Source organism: Leptidea sinapis, chromosome 21 (assembly GCF_905404315.1).
Source record: "Leptidea sinapis chromosome 21, ilLepSina1.1, whole genome shotgun sequence".
NCBI lineage: Eukaryota > Metazoa > Arthropoda > Insecta > Lepidoptera > Pieridae > Leptidea > Leptidea sinapis.
In genome coordinates, this window is record NC_066285.1 from 2,552,918 (window position 1) to 2,570,845 (window position 17,928).

At 39.1% G+C, this 17,928-nt stretch overlaps 1 protein-coding gene across 1 annotated transcript in view; it reads left to right on the forward strand.

Annotated features, from left to right (window-relative positions):
* The first annotated feature begins 5,722 nt into the window (after positions 1–5,722).
* LOC126970507 (glutamate [NMDA] receptor subunit 1) overlaps positions 5,723–17,928 on the forward strand; it is a 31,192-nt gene continuing 18,986 nt past the window's right edge. The window contains exons 1-7 of the mRNA XM_050816456.1: positions 5,723–5,836; positions 7,428–7,598; positions 8,308–8,430; positions 10,496–10,767; positions 11,519–11,671; positions 13,498–13,671; positions 15,535–15,796. Coding sequence (XP_050672413.1) covers positions 7,455–7,598; positions 8,308–8,430; positions 10,496–10,767; positions 11,519–11,671; positions 13,498–13,671; positions 15,535–15,796 — 1,128 coding nt within the window. The 5' untranslated portion in view covers positions 5,723–5,836; positions 7,428–7,454. The remainder of the gene's footprint in view (positions 5,837–7,427; positions 7,599–8,307; positions 8,431–10,495; positions 10,768–11,518; positions 11,672–13,497; positions 13,672–15,534; positions 15,797–17,928) is intronic.

A 17,928-nucleotide genomic window follows, 5' to 3' on the forward strand; every position in this document is an offset into this window, starting at 1 on the left:
TTAAACAGTGTTCACCAAGGCAGGAGATGTAGGGAGGTATTGGTCATTAATAAGTATTTTTTGTATTTTTTTCTAAAATTCGAGACTGTATATAAACCCCGTAGCGGCGGTGGTAAATTATTCCAGCACTTGGTGGCATTGTACTTGAAACTTCCCCTGAACGCCGCAGTGTGATGCTTGGGAGGACAAAGCTTAGCTTTTACAATGTTCCTTGTTATAAAATTCAACACCCTGCCCTCATTTGCCCATAAAAGTTTCGAATAGAGATATGCTGGCGTTTTTGTCTTTATAACTCCAAAAATCATACAAGCGAAGTGTAGCCGTCTGCGACTTTCCATGTTCAGAATATTGGCTTCTCTAAGATACGGACTCACATGAGATCTGTGTGGAATATTCCAACAAAACCGGGCGCAGGCATTTTGCACTCGCTGTATAGTACTTTTGGTGCGGGCTCGTAGTCTAGGACCATACGTAGTGTCATTATAATTAAATTTTGAGAGTACCAAAGCATCACACAACCTGACACGTAGATTTGTATTTAAATAGTTCCTACTGCGATAGAGTACTTTTAAACGATAAAAACAGTTCGTGTAAACTTTGTTTGAACCACTGATCGTATCGACATGAAACTACAACCATTGGATGCAAAATTTATCCTAGATGGTTTATGCTCCTTATTTTTTTATTGTATTTGTAATAAGATGAAAAAAATTTAAATTATTTCCTATTGAAATTCGCCCAGCGAAGCGCGCGGGAACGGCTAGTACCTAAGTTATAAAATTGGTTATAATATTCGGGCCACTTATATTGTTACAACTTCTACCTAATTACCAATTTATTTGATGTCAATTTGGAACGCGTTTATGATGTTCGTTTTTCAAGATTTTTATATTTTTTTTTAAATAAGAGGGGGCAAGACACTCACATGCTGGGAAGTGAGGCAACCAGCCGTGGACATCCGCAAAACCTTGGGTCTAGAGATGCGTTGCCGGCCTTTTCGTTCGAACTATACTCTATGCTTGGTGGGTGGTGGTCTAAGCATATGAGAAGTGGGAAGGAGAAGTGGAACAAAGATGTCACAGAATGGTATCCTAGGAATGGGATAAGAAACAGGGGAAAACCTCGCCAAAGATGGGCGGACGACCTGGCCAAATTTGAAAAAAACGAGTGACCTAGAGCCGGGTTGCCAAGAACAGAAAGGAAAAGGTTGGAGGAGACCTATGCCAATTGGCAAACAGCTGAAGACTACCTGGATCTTATATAAGTTAGATATAAGATATTGTATTGTTTTTTTAGTTGAATAAAATGCTTTATTATAATGCTGTATGCGTGAAGATCCTACGCTGCCTTTATATCCAACCTATTCCGGATCCTGACCAGATCATCGGTCCATCTTGTGATGGGCCTACCAATACAGCGTCTTCTAGTGTACACAATATAAATTAATAAAATATAAATAAAAAAAAAATTAATTAATTCCCTCTCGGAACGTCCGACCAATTATAAATTGATCAAGTTATATCAAATCGAATAAATAAAAACAGCTTGAAATATGAGTGCCTCAGTATTTAAGTGGCGTACAGAGAGAAGAAGAAAAGAGAAGTTTGGAAGTTATGGAACTTGTGAACGGCATAGAGTGAAGTTTTGGACAAAATATGACGTTTCACAAGCGCCGCTTCTTCTCTCTCGGAGCGCCATTTGTTTCCAAAGCGGTAAGTGGTAGAAATGACATGAAAAAGAAATCTAAAGGAATCAATTTTGAGAAAATAAATACCTTTCATAAAGAGTGGATTCTTTACGATAATCACAAGCGAACGCCGCAATAGCTGATGCTGATGATGATAATAATGATAGCCCAGGTCAAACTGGGCTATCATTATTCTGCCCTGTGCTGCCCCGGGGCGTAAAAAGAATAGGGTAGCCCCAGGTCCAAGGGTGTGGACTTTTGTAACATCCGGGGAATTCACTCCAACTTAAACGCCGTCCACCACCACCTTGAGACGGCGCAGCCGACCTGGTGTTTCCTTACGAAGATGCAGATATCTCGACCTAGAGAAACGTCATATTTAACGTACTCCGGGTACAAAATTAAGCGTAATTTCATGCCTCATGCCGGGGTATGTGTGTACGTTAGGGAGGATATCTGCTGTCGCCGTCTCGGCAATTTTGAGGGTAGGGACCTGTCTACTCTCTGGCTCGGCGTAGATTTAGAGGACCGCGTCCGCATCTATGCGTGTGTCTACAGGTCCCATAGCGGTAACGCAGAAACGGATCACCTCATGGGCTGCGTTCAAGCGGCATTTGATGACGTGCTTGCTCAGATCAACTCCGCTGAAATCGTAGTCTTGGGTGATTTCAACGGGCACAATGCAGAATGGCTTGGATCACGTACTACAGACTACGCAGGGCGATCTGTGCATAATTTTGCATTGACGTATGGTCTGTCTCAATTGGTTGAGTCGCCAACGCGGCTGCACATGCCGTCCTTATTAGATCTTCTGCTGACTACACATCCCGATGGTTACCACGTCTCTGTCGACGCCCCTCTCGGAACGTCCGACCATTGCCTGGTCGGGAGTGTAGTGACTATCCGACGCCAACGTCGCAGACCACCAGCGACCCGCCGCGTTTGGCACTACAAGTCAGCAGATTGGGATAGGATGCGTTTCTTTTTTGAATCCTACCCTTGGGGCAGGGTTTGTTTCCCTACGGATGATGTAGTGCCTGCGCCGTTGCAGTAGCCGATGTAATACTGCAGGGCATGGATATTTTTATACCAAGCTCTGTAGTACCGATCGGTGGCAGATCACAGCCCTGGTTTGATGCGTCAGTTAAAGCAGCATCTGACTTTTTGCAGGCGTATCGTACTTGGGTTGCGGCGCTGGGCTCAAAGGATCCGAACTGCAAAGTTCTGAAGAGGAAATATAACCGTGCCTCCAGATTTTTTAAGCGGCAAATCGCCCGTGCGAAATCGAAGCACGTCGTCAAAATTGGCGAGCAGCTTTCCAGTTACCCGACTGGAACACGCAAGTTCTGGTTGTTGTCGAAAGCTGCTCTTGGTAACTTCAACCAGCCGTCCATGCCGCCGTTGCACATGAGGAATGACACCCTGGCCCATACGGCAAAAGAGAAAGGCGATCTCCTGTGCACTCTTTTTGCCTCCAACTCGACTCTTGACCACAACGGAAAAACACCGCCGACCATCCCGCGGTGTCAGAGCTCCATGCCTGAAGTACAGTTCCGACAGAAAACTGTTAGGCGAGCTCTGTTTTCGTTGGACGTCAGGATGTCGAGCGGGCCGGATGGCATTTCTCCAATCGTGCTTAGAACGTGTGCCCCTGAGTTGACGCCGGTGCTAACGCGTTTATTCCGGCACTCTTATTCATGGAAGTCAGCCCTTGTCCATCCGATCCCAAAAAAGGAGACAGTTCGGATCCGGCAAACTACAGGCCTATTGCTATTACCTCCCTACTCTTCAAAATCATGGAGAGCATAATTAACCGCCAGCTCTTGGTATACCTTGAGGGTCACCAGTTGATCAACGACCGGCAGTACGGCTTTCGCCATGGTCGGTCGACTGGCGATCTTCTGGTATACCTAACACATAGATGGGCGGCGGCTATTGATAGCAAGGGGGAAGGACTGGCAGTTAGCCTGGATATAGCGATGGCCTTTGATCGTGTATGGCACAAGGCGCTCCTCGCAAAACTTCCATCATTTGGGCTTCCCGAGAGGTTATGCAAGTGGACCTCCAGCATCCTCACTGGGCGCAGCATACAGGTCGTTGTCGACGGTTATTGCTCGAATCCCAAGCCTGTGAACGCTGGAGTGCCCCAAGGCTGTGTGCTATCTTCCACGCTGTTTCTTCTGCATATCAATGATGTGTTGGACACCGCCAACATACATTGCTATGCAGACGACAGCACTGGTGATGCCGTATACACGGGCCATGCAGGTCTCTCTCGGGAAAACGTCGACCAGTGCCGGGAGAAACTTGTGTCTTCTATCGAATCCCCTCTTGAGAAGGTCGCGGAATGGGGTAAGTTGAACCTTGTCCAATTTAACCCCCAGAAGACTTAAGTTTGCGCGTTTACCACTAAAAAAACCCCATTTGCCGTGTCACCGCTCTTCGAGAACACTTCCCTTAAAGCCTCGCCTAGTATCGGAATACTGGGTCTCGAAATCTCGAGCGATTGCCAATTCCGTGGCCATCTGGAGGGGCACATGGGAAACTGGGCGTCATAAATAGAGCACGGCAATACTTCAAGCCGGCCCACATTCTAGCGCTCTACAAAGCGCAGGTCCGGCCTAACATGGAGTATTGCTGTCATCTCTGGTCTGGCGCACCCCAGTATAAGCTCGATCCATTTGACCGCGTGCAACGCAGAGCAGCTCGAATTGTCGTGGACCTAGCGCTCTGTGAACGGCTGGATCACTTGGCGTTGCGTAGAGACGTCGCTTTATTGGGTGCCTTCTACCGCATTTATCACGGGGAGTGTTCCGAAGTGCTGTTCAACCTGATTCCTGCTGCCGAATTTCACCTTCGCACGACACGCCACAAGTTACGATATCCCCACCATCTGGATGTGTGCGTCCTCCACCGTGCGGTTTTCAAGGAGCTTTCTTCCTCGTACTACGAAGCTATGGAATGAGCTTCCTTGTGCGGTGTTTCCGGGATAATACGAGATGGGTACCTTCAAGAAAAGCGCGTACACCTTCCTTAAAGGCCGGCAACGCTCTTGTGATTCCTCTGGTGTTTCAGGAGAGTGTGGGCGGCGGTGATCACTTAACACCAGGTGCCCCGTACGCTCGTTTGTCCTCCTATTCCATAAAAAAAAACGCCGTAACACTGCCTTAGAGCGAACATTACCCATTGAAAGGTGATGGTAGCTGTTTGGCGGTCACTTCTTTGTGTAAGTCACTACAGCTTTCTCACATCCGGTCATGCAATGACAGCAAATGTACTACTGAACTTCAATCTCCGATCGCATGACTCGCAGTGACACAGCCCTGACTCGTCAACCGATCTTCACCATAACAACTCCATCAGCTCCAAAAACTCACACGGCAGACATCATTTTATATCTACATTAAGAACCCATGCGACATCCTCCCTAATTGCCCTAACCGGCTACCTACCACTATTTCCACAATTTGGACAAATTTGGTAAGAATTTTCTTCTCAAAACACAATACTTACATAACGCTATCACAAAGTTTATTCAATTCAGGTCTCCAGAGTTCTACCGCAAAGATATAAATGTCCTTCCCGTGAGATGGTAGAAAGCTTAGATAATTTATAAATCTAGATCGGCTGTGACAGCTGTGAACAGGTCGAAAAAATAGCGGTGAACTGTTAGCCTCTATTTTTAGCAACGCTTGTACTTTAAAACAGTGACAAAAGTATCGCGAGTGTAAGACGTAGCTGTCATGCAGCTAAAGTAATAAACCTGGCCTGTTGTGATGCGAGAATGCATGGATGTCATCTATTAATTAATTATCTATGGTATGTAAATGCTAACGAGGTAGTAGATACTTCGATACGTAAACGATAATACTTAAACATAATCAACTTGATTCTAGAAAACGACACTACTACTGTTCTCCTCTTCTTTTTAGTGATCAACCGAACATTATATAACATATTTGTCTGCAGAATCGATTTATTTCAGTTCTAACGCGCTTGTGCAGTTGCCATAGCAACCGCAGATAGCTCCATCTGCCGTTACTTCTCAGCATCCATCTGATCTGACCCACCTTGTTTTATTTAAGCAAAGTTATATTTTTTATACTTTATTAATCTTCTCTTCATAACCATGAATCTACAGAAATAAAGGTAAGTTTATAACACAACTTATGTGCTTTTTATCTTTCGGTTTTGTTGGAAATTAGACACAAATAACTAATAAAACACATCCCAATTTAGTACGTAATTACATACTTAACTATTATTCGAGTTATAAGTCTAAAATCTATTGTTTATATTATATTATGGTATATTATGTATTTAGAATCGTATTCCTATAAAAGCAAGTAGATTTCAGTGATAAGATAGTATTAGTAGGTATTATTATTATTATTTCAGTAGTAGAAGTTACAATTCTTGCCCAAATTATTTAAGGTAAGTACATACGCGTACCTACATCCTTAAATTACACAAAACACAAAAAAACGCGTTATTATTCTGTATGAAAATACTGTACGCAAGACGAGTGGGAAAACACGGAAATCGTGTGTCTGACTTTCTGTCCATCTGTCACGACAAATGTTAAAAAAAATGTTCGTGTTTTAAATGTCAAGTGGATGTTGCGAGAGTCTCAAATATGATTAACATCTATATATAGTGCTATATATTGGTGCTAGCGCTTCACCAGAAACAAATGCATTTACTAAATTTCATATCAAAATTTAAAATCTTTTTTGTTAATTGCGACATTTGTAGAAGTTCAACTATCACTACAATTATTTCGTTTTTCCTGTTCTTCTTATGAAATAGTCGCACAACGGAACTGTCAGACTGTGCGTCAAAAATTTATCTCATAGAATTATTAATATACAAAATAAAAGTGAAATTAAAAATATTCACGTCACGAATCGAAATAATAGCTTTCATATCATTTAAAATGGATAAAACTGCACGCAATTGATTAAAAAAAACTACGTTTAAAAAACCGACTTCAAAAACTGAGAAGTATCAAATAACTAAAAATTTTATTTAATACACCTCTTATGCAAACCTTTACTTTTAATATTAATAAAATACTATTATCTATCTGTGCTAACTGTGTTTTAAGTCAGTGCCAAGCCCTAAACAAAATAAAACTTTATATTATAAACAGCTTACTTACTTTATTTTTTAAGTTTTCTGGCCACGTGTCGTCCGTTTGGTTCTAGACGAAGCTAGATTAAGACAAACAAACTTACATTCACATGTATAATTATAGTAGGAATATAAGAGAATGTATGTTCACCTCAAATTTGAGAACCCAACGCAATTAATATGAAACTTTGCACACATGTATAGGGCGACATGACCACTCCTGTTTATTTATATATTTTTGCCAGTCACAAAAAACATCAATTTATATACATATCTTTATGCCCTTTCGTGTGGCCCAGAGGCGCGGAGAATGTTCAAAATACTATCTTTGCGCCTCAATAAGGCTACTGGAAACCCAAGCGCTGGCAGCTATCTCGGTCAACGGATTCTTGGTACCCTTCCACGTAATGATAGTTTTAATTTTATGTAGACATAGTATTGTAAATATAGTTATAAGATTTGTTTTATTTGAATAAATATTAATCATTTATATGTGCCATTTAAGAATCAAATAATAATAATAATATCTATGTTTTTCCGGCCATCTGTTCTTCCCTCGTCCCGTTCTATTTTTAAACAAATCCTAATTTTTGTTTTGTGTATCTAGACTTCCAGACACGATAGCCAAGAAAGGATGTGGTCGTTTGTAGTTCTGCTCTCAATATTCTGTTTCGCCGATGCTGACGACCGCAGGCGGTACTCTAACCCCACTTATTACAATGTGGGAGGTGTACTGTCTAGCAATGAATCCGTAGCGTTTTTTAAAGATACAATTTCGGTAAGTATGCCTACAGAAAAATCGTTCGTAATATTTTAGTTAGACTGAGCCTTGCTCGGATTTTTAAGAAGGTACAACACTTGAACAAAAAAACAACTAATAGGACATCTGGATTCGAACCAGGGCCTTCTGTTTGTCGGATCACCCAATGTCCTGTCTGAGCTATTATAGTCATGTATATAGTGGCGAAATTTACCTTTGTATTCAAATGTTATTGTGGCAGTTTCTCCTAAAAACACGGATAAAACTACTAACTAGATCGATAGCTTGCCCCCGAAACTACCTGTATACTAAATTTCATTAAAATCGTTGGAGCCGATTATTTTTCCAGACATTTTTCATTAAAGCCTACCCAACCCTACTATTGACGATGATATAGCAGTTTGTCTAACGATAATGTATAAATAGCACATTACGATACAAGTGCGCAAAGTAGGTCGTTAGGATGACCTACATGCGCACGAGTATCGTATAAAATTTTTCCTATTAAGTTGCGCAAAGTTCGATCACTATAATTATTTTCAAACATTACCGCACGCTCAGCTGCATTCCCGTACGCTCGTGTCAACGTGTGGGAAAGTGGTACTTTGGGAAAGCAAATGCATGCGCAATATCGAACTTTGCGCACGATAATAGGAAAATAACATTTATATAATTATACCTAAGTACTTATAGGTAATAATTTATTAACATATTTATTACTTTTCAGAATCTTAACTTCAAGGACAAATATGTACCTCGCGGAGTCACTTACCATGATTATTCAATTCTAATGGACCCAAACCCGATAATGACCGCGTTGAACGTCTGTAAGGACCTGATAGCACACCGAGTAAGTATCGCACCAATATCTCGCACATTATGATAGATATACATACAGTTATCAAGAGTCAATTTTAAGACTGCAATATTATATCTATCTATACACAGTTCAGACACGGATGGTGATGATGGAAGGGCCATTCTTTTTTTTCCGAGGGAAGGAAAATACAATTACGTATTGAAGACCCCGAAACAAGGCCCATATGTCGGGCTCGGGTGTAAACACCCCCTACCGACTACTAACCTCCTCTGTGCTGATAGCCCTAAAGGCTTTTACAGCGAAGCCTTGGAGGCGCGAGAGTCAGTTAAGACGTGAAACCGTAATAGTTGCGGTACGTGCGGGTAGGTTCAGATCTTGTTCGAATTGTTTTTCTGACAAAATATAAAAGTATATTAGTTAGTTTTAATTATTGAAAAATTAAAGGCTCATTTGCACAGGATGCCGACTAGATTATGGATACCACCACGGCACCTTTTTCTGCCGTGAAACAGTAATGTCGTAAGCATTATTGTGTTTCGGTATGAAGAGCGCCGTAGCTATTTAAATTACTGAGCAAAGTAGACTTAATAAAAGACATAAGGTCTCAAAACGACGAGTGCAATTGTAGTGCCGCTCAGAATTTTTGTGTAATCAAGAATCCAGAGTGGCACTGCGTTGTAATGTACAGGGCGTATCAATTACCATCAGCTGAACGTTCTGCTCGTCTCGTCCCTTATTGTCATAAAAAAGTAAAGATTTAATAACAATTCATCAGCGACGGTTTGTTGACCTACCACGACCTCACGGTTCGATCCTCACCCGCCTCCAATGTTTTTTCAGTTTTGCATTTCATATAGTTCGTTTATTAGACGTCAGCTGATCATACGCTAAGCTGACAGATTTCGTTCAAACTTCGTAGGTTTATCGAGGACCGATGACAATACATTACTTTGATAAAATTATTCCATTTTTCAATTTGCAAAATAGAATTTTTGTTAATCTAAATAATTATCATTTATCGTCGATAAGGCAGGAAATGATGTTAATTTTAAATTTCAACCATTATATAATACTAGCTGACCCGGCAGACTTCGTACTGCCTCAATGGATAAATAAAAGACCTAAGCTTTTTATAAAATAAACTTAAAACAAACAAAAGGAACCCTTTTTTTATTAAAACAAATAAAAAAAATGCTCGGTATGAATGAAATTTTATTATTTTCTTAATTTACACATTATATTGCTTACTTACAAAACAGCGTTTTCCTAAAATATTGGCTATTCATAAAGTTCCAATTCGATATTGACAGACACAGACAGTTATGATACAATCTGTTAATCAATTTAAAGTTTTCTGATAAACTATTTTTTTTGTTTTGTGGTGCGGTTAGGTTCAAAAATTTTATTTTTTGACAAAACTTAAAATTTATCAATATCTACATATAGTTTGGTGTCAAATGTCAAATAATAATTCAAATTTAAATTCAAAAACACTTAATTCATGTAGGTCACAAAAATGACACTTATGAATGTCAAACTGTTTGCGTTCAGAAATTTAAATTGTAATACTTAAAACTTAAGATTTATCAATCTACATAAAAATATCTGATAGATGATGAACAACTATAATTAATCTACCTACTATAGTTGCCTAGAATTAAATTTAATTTATACCTCATGAGAAAGTTAGAAAGATATAAAAGTTCTAATTACTTATTCATTTTAAACTATTATTTTAATTTGATTTCTGAACGACGGGGGACACATCAAAGGAAAAATAAAATCATTGTTTTTATTTAATTCCGAGTATTTTCATATTTATTCACCTTTTACACCTTCATAATTAATTTAAGACCAAAATTAGCAAAATCGGTCCAGCCGTTCTCGAGTTTTAGCGTGACTAACGAACAGCAATTCATTTTTATATATGTACATTAGCAAATTTTCGAATACCAAAGAGAATTTTGCCCTTTTTAGCGTGTTTTTTAGTTTTTTTAAACTATTATATAATATTATTCCTACTCTTCCCCTAAAGAATTGTAATTGCACGCGATGGTCCTATATTTTGATAAGAATTACTTTTGTCTTTGTTCAGGTGTACGCAGTAGTAGTGTCCCATCCAATTACCGGAGACCTCTCGCCAGCAGCTGTGTCATACACGAGCGGGTTCTATCACATTCCCGTAGTTGGCATATCCTCCCGTGACTCAGCGTTTTCTGATAAAAATATACACGTCTCTTTCCTGCGAACTGTGCCGCCGTATTCCCACCAGGCGGACGTGTGGGTCGATGTTCTAAAGCATTTCAACTACATGAAGGTGATCGTGATACACAGCTCAGATACTGATGGAAGGGCCATTCTAGGCAGGTAAGGAAGTAGAGTAGTTAAGACGTAAAACAGTAATAATAAAAAAAAAACTCACATTGGAATATTATGGAGTAGTATTGATTTAAAATTACGGTTACATACCTATTTATATTATAGAAAAAACTGAGCTAAGTATATATGTAAGATGTCGTCAGAAGAGGTAAGAGTCACGCGATAGAAAAAGAGGCAACTTTTATGTGAATAAAAATGTAGGTTAATAGCGCTGTGCGATCTGAGTTACACCTTATGGTATAACCGCAAGAGTCCCTATTTCTTTAATTGATTTTGCGGGTTGAGACTTCCATACGTGTACTATTATATATTCTTTGGTAGTATTCTACGTACTACTGTGGTAATACGTAGTAGGTAGGAGAGGAGGTACAGAGTAGGGTTGGTACTAATAAGGATGAAGTTTTCATTTACAAAAATATTACAATAAAATGACCATTGTTTTATACTGAATTTTGTCATCTGCCTTTAATTAGACATTCTCTCTTGTTTGCTTAATTTAATAGCTTGTAATACATATTATAATGTTGTGCATTTTAGTTTTCTGCACTTCTTCTCTATGTAAACTTTCATTATACCAAAACTTACAGTAGTACCACTAGAATATTCTTAACCCTTTTAAGAATGTTATGGTTTTTTTTTAATATATATTTGTAAATTTTTAATCCGATTCATTCTAAAGTCACTTACAAGACAGATTACGTTAAGCGTCATTTTCATATTATTATTTTTTTTATTTCAGATTCCAGACGACATCTCAAAGCATAGACGAGGATGTGGACAGGAAGGTGGTCGTTGAACAGGTGATAGAGTTTGAGCCAGGCTTGGATTCCTTCAGCGACAAGCTCATTGATGTCAAATCTGCTCAGGCTCGGGTCTTCCTTATGTATGCCAGGTGAGTAATATACCTAATATTATATGGCCTAGTCGGGCAATGAGTACTAAACTATCAGAAACCTTGATTATAAATTATACTTATCTCGCGGTGCAATACATTATCGGTGCGCTAGGGACATCCCTGTATATCATATGGATTCGTATTTCCTCATCATCATCACCATCACCAGTGGGAGGTTCCTTTGCACAGGATGCCGGCTAGATTATGGGTACCACAACGGCGCCTATTTCTGCCGTGAAGCAGTAATGTGTAAGCATTACTGTGTTTTGGTCTGAAGGGCGCCGTAGCTAGTGAAATTACTGGGCAAATGAGACTGAACATCTTATGTCTCAAGGTGACGAGCGCAATTGTAGTGCCGCTCAGAATTTTTGAGTTTTTCAAGAATCCTGAGCGGCACTGCATTGTAATGGGCAGGGCGTATCAATTAGCATCAGCTGAACGTCCTGCTCGTCTCGACCCTTATTATCATAAAAAAAAAATCATCAGCCGGAAGACGTCAACTGCTGGACAAAGGCCTCCCTCAAAGATGTCCACGACGATCGGTCCTGCGCTGCTCTCATCATACCTATTCAGTCGATCTTAACAAGATCGTCGGTCCATCTTGTGTGGGGCCTATCAACAATCCGTCTTCCGATACGTGGTTGCCATTCGAGGACTCATGCTATCCCTAAAATATAAAATAATTTTTATTTTTTTTTTTATTTTACATGGATATAATTGTCGCATTGCACTTAAGAATCGCCAAAGTTGCTTCAATATTTTTGAATACAAGAAAAGTTGTAGCAGTCGCGACCCATGCTAGAAAGTCAGCCTTCCAGTCAGTAGATTGGAGTAATCTGCAATGAAAAGTAAGTACTCTCAATTGACCAAGCTTCCATTTCTAGAATGGGTCCCGGCTGCTGCAGTTTTTCTTGTAATAAAAAAGATTGTAGCAACTTTGGCGATTCTTATGATAAGTGCAATCGGGTTTAACGACGTTTTTGTTTTAGGGGTTTTTCACTTCCAAATTACACAGAAACGCAGTCGGGTTTTTTAGTTTTTAAAATTACTGTTTTTTTTTTTAATTGAAGTTTTAGAAAGAAAATTTGACAATGATATTATTTGAGTTCTCACTTAAAATGTGGGAGGCTCCTTGTACAGGATGCCGGCTAGATTATGGGTACTACAATGGCGTCAATTTTTGCCGTGAAGCAGTAATGTGTAAGCATTATTGTGTTTCGGTCAGAAGGGCTCCGTAGCTAGTTAAATTAAAGGGCAAATCTTATATCTCAAGGATATGAGCGCAATTATAGTGCTGCTCAGAATATTTGGATTTTTCAAGAATCCTGAGCGGCATTAATAATAATATAATAATAATAATATGTCATTTATTTCAGGCATTTTAAGCCCATTACAGTAAATTGAATAAGATGTACTTAAAAATAAAATTGTATACATCACAGTACTTAATAATTAAATAACTTAAAACTAAGATTGCCCCAAAGGGGGGTTCGTACAATAAGTAATGTACTGATAATACTATTTCCGGTTAATGTCACTATGCACCGAAAGCCAGTAATGGAGTATTCTCTGGGTGCTCAGAGCATACACTGAGAATATCGTTTTCGGATGCGCGAATGCGAGACCAAAAAGCAGCAACTCGTGATCTTATCACTGCGAAATAATCGGGACTCTGGCGTCAGCATTGCATTCTAATGGGCAGGGCGTATCAATTACCATCTGCTGAACGCCCCGTTCGTCTCGTCTCTTATTGTCATAATAAAAAAAATTAATCACACCCCAGAAAGATAACAAAATCCCTGATAAGTTACCAATTGTTTCAGTAAAACGGATGCAGAGATAATATTCCGGGACGCAACGTTCTTAAACATGACTACCACAGGCTACGTGTGGGTGGTGACAGAACAGGCCCTGGACGCAGCCAATGCTCCGGAAGGTCTTCTGGGGCTGAGACTCGTCAATGCGACCAACGAACATGCCCATATACAAGACTCAATGTAAGACACAGCTATTATAATCTAACACTACCTAACTTATTTCAACTGTGAACTGGCAATCTCGATTTTCTCAACTTAGGATAAGGAAGAAACCGGTATGAGTCGGTTTCGCACTCGAATGGTTCCTTACCTGTACGTACACGATATGGCACTGTTTTAGCACATTTTTAGGCCCCGTTTTAATTTTTTCTTTATTTTTCATGGCAGCCATTTTAGCACATATAATTTATACCCGTGGGTAAATTAACATTTATGCTTAAATTATATCAAGGCTTATGTAATACAGTCGTTGACAGAGAGGTGGACGTAGGTACTAATATTGGGTATGGTGGGATACATTGAGCTGAGGAATCTGGCGCTGCCCTCGCATCCATTCAAGGTTTTTAAAGATATGGTTCGTAATGCAGATTGCGGATTTATGGTTGCTCCGGATAGGTGCGTGTGGCATTGGGACCTGTGGGAGGCTCATTTGCATAGGAAGCCGGCTAGATTATGGGTACCACAACGTCGCCCATTTCTGTCGTGAAGCAGTAATGTGTAAACATTACTGTGTTTGGTCTGAAGGGTGCCGTAGCTAGTGAAATTACTGGGCAAATGAGACTTAACATCTTATGTCTCAAGGTGACGAGCGCAATTATTGTAGTGCCGCTCCGAATTTTTGGGTTTTTCAAGAATCCTGAGCGGCACTGCATTGTAATGGGTAGGGCGTATCAATTACCATCAGCTCAACGTCCTGTTCTTCTCGTCCCTTAATTTCATAAAAAAAAATTACTTCGACCGCCGCTGCTGGTGGTTCTGCAGGTTTCGCGCATCAACTTTCATAAGCCGATCATCGAAGATCGCGTGCACTTCGTATATTTAAGTCTTAATGAAAAAGACTTTCAGACGGATCTGTTACGTTACGCACAAAAGTTTAAATATTTTTTTTAAATTTTGTATATTTGTGGGGTATTATATTACTCTATCGATGAAATATACTCCATTATATAAAATAAATAAACAGGCATCAATTTCCTGTTAGGTCAAAGCCCTACTAGACTTTGTCACAAAAATACTTAGCTTTCTTCTCCAACCTGTTCTAACTTCTAGTCATGTCACAAATTACATCGTCTCCTATTTACCATTGCCTGTCCTTCTAACATACTTCGTTCCATCTTTCTTTGGCATACTTTAAGGTCCATGTTTGGCAGCTACAAAAGCTTGCGTCAAAAGTTTTTTAAAACTTGTCTTAACTTTCGCTATTGTACGATGATTACTTTTATTATTTGTATTGTTTACATTAAATAAATAAATCCTTATTAATCTGATACAAGACATATTGCCATTTCAGAGTTCACTCATAACAACAATTAAAAATGTATTGGTATCTTATATATCTCCATATGCCGAATATTAATAAGATATAAAGAAATATTTGTTTGCCTTTGCATATATATTTATATATTATATGTTACAATTGAAGATCTAGATCAGACTAGCTATCCAACGCGGAAATGCTGCCAGTATTCTTGGTACGCTTCCCTAAAAATTGATTGAGATTGTTTTAATTTTATGTAGTCATAGTATTGTAAATATAGTTATAGGATTTGTTTTGTTTGAATAAATGTATATACTTACAATATGTTATGTTTTTAAAGTGATACTCACTTCTAGGGTTAATACACAAATTTGAAAAAGAGTTTTTGAGTTGAACAAAGCAATACAAGATTTTACTTGAACGGTTGGCTCAGTTGGTTAGAGCACCGGCACGGAACGCCGGAGGTTGTGGGTTCAGATCCCGCATCGTTCATAAAATTTTGTTTTAAAAATTTTATTTGTGTTAATGTATATACAATTCTACAAGACATTATATAACGTTTGTAGCTACGTTCTTGCTTCCGCGATTCGTGAGATGAACAAATCAGAAGAGATTAACGCCCCTCCATCCGATTGTGACAATTCTGGCTCAATATGGATCACCGGTAGACTCTTGTTCGACTACATAAGGAAGCAGAGACTGGAGAACGGAGCCACGGGCTATGTTGCATTCGATGACCATGGGGACAGAGTTTACGCTGAGTATGACATGGTCAACTTGAGAGCTCAGGGTGAGCACGTGGCTGTTGGAAAATACTTCTATTCCAAGGTGAGAAATCCTACTAATATCAAAAAGTATCAGAAATCAAAAATACTAATATAAAAAAACTACCTTTAAAAAAACTAACTTCAAAATCTAAAGTGTATAAAATAACTTAAGAAAGATTTAAGTTTATACACTTCTTATGCAAGACATTACATTACATCGTTCACGCACGGACGAGTAAAAAAATAAGGACTCCGTGTCACCTTACATAACAGTGAGCCACCAAAACAAGCCGGTAAGCGTGTAAATACATAGCCCCACGCACACACTTACACTAATACAAGCCGATCGGCCGCCATTATGAGATTTGCCATCGTCTGTGACAGATGAGTTTGCGTCGCAATAAAATATTATAAAAATGCCGTCGTGCGTTGTGAAAAATTGTAAAAACAATTCTATAAAAGTATTTGTGGATATATGATTATTTAAGGGAGAAAAAATTGTGTAACTGGTATACCGCGTAACCGCACACACACTAGCATAGAGGTGCTTTACTTGGTAATATCACCGCGCGGAGTCCTTCTTTTTTTACTAGTCCATGCGTTCACCTAAACAATAACATCATCAACGTAAACATGAATATTTATAAAAAATGTTCATAAAATGAAAGCTACTCGGCAAAACTATGCGAAATTTTTATAGGACCAAATGGCAACTATTCCGTATCAAACAAAAGAAGAATCACGTAAATTAGTTCTCAAATCTCAGCGTAATCGGTGTACATACATAAAAAAATACCAATCGAATTGAGAGCCTCCTCCTTTTTTGAAGTCGGTTAATGAAGCGAGTTTTAATAATTTAGACCGATTCCGATGAGATATACATAAGGAGTAATTTCATTTTAGAAAATACATTTTTCCTTAGATCATTTATACGCCTACATTGACAGTGACAGCTGTGAAAGCGTCGAAAAAGAATTAGATTATTTTGAGCAATGCACGCACACTAACATATAGTGACATACAAATCGCGAGTATAAGACGTAGCTTGTCACGCACACTAGAAGCAATAAACCTGGCCTGTTATCATCGGTTGTCTAGCAGTGAGAGGGTCTATTTAGATGTATAATTGCATAATACAGTCCCAGCCTTATTGTCTCTTAAGGCGACACTAAATGCCAGCGACCTTGAGCGATATGAGTTCACGGCTGCCGGTCCGCCATCTATGTAACAAAGCCAATATTTTCAAAATCTTTGGTGGAAAACAGTTTATACGCTTACAATCCTCGTTATTCACTACTAATCTGAATAAATGAACCTACACAAAAAAGTACAAGCTATAAGAATAACTTTTCTGAGAGAAATACCAAAAAAATGCGTCACGCCATGCCAAAAAACTTGTTTAACTTCAAAGAAAAGTGGTAGTTCAAAATGGCTCGGCAGTGTTAATTATAACTAACAGCAAGCATTAGCAACCTACAAATAAGACTTAAGGATATGTGTAACAGGATTAAGTAGTGTTCATAGCTCGAAATGCTATACTTTCACCACAAAACTTGTCTAAAAACACCATGTTTGCGTGTTTTCTGCTTACTCTTCGCCTTAATACATTTAAAAGTTTACTGAACGATCAAGCACCCTCGGACTAGATTGTCATAGTATTTAGCAGTGATTTATTTAATATGACAGTGAAATAAAAAGAACGAATAAGCTATATTTCTAGCATTTCTTTATTCTCTGTGAGATCGCAATTTTCTCCCAAAGCACTGGAAATGATAACTTAATTGTTGAAATGTCAATAAATCAATTACATATGAGAAGTAATGTTATGACTTTTTACTATTAATACGATTTTTTATGACAATAATTGACGAGCAGGACGTTCAGCTGATGGTAATTGATACGCCCTGCCCATTACAATGTAATGCCGCAGGATTTTTGAAAATCCCGAATATTCTGATCGCCACTACAATTGCGCTCGACTCCTTGAGACATAAGATGTTAATTCTCAATTGCCCTGTAATTTCACTAGCGACGGCGCCCTTCATATCGAAACATAATAATGTTGACACATTACTGCTTTAAAGCAGAAAAAGGCGCTGTTGTGGTACCCATAATCTAGCCGACATCCTGTGCAAAGGAGCCTCCCACTGGTTAAAGTCCTTAGTCGCCTCTTACGCAGTTCCCATAACATCG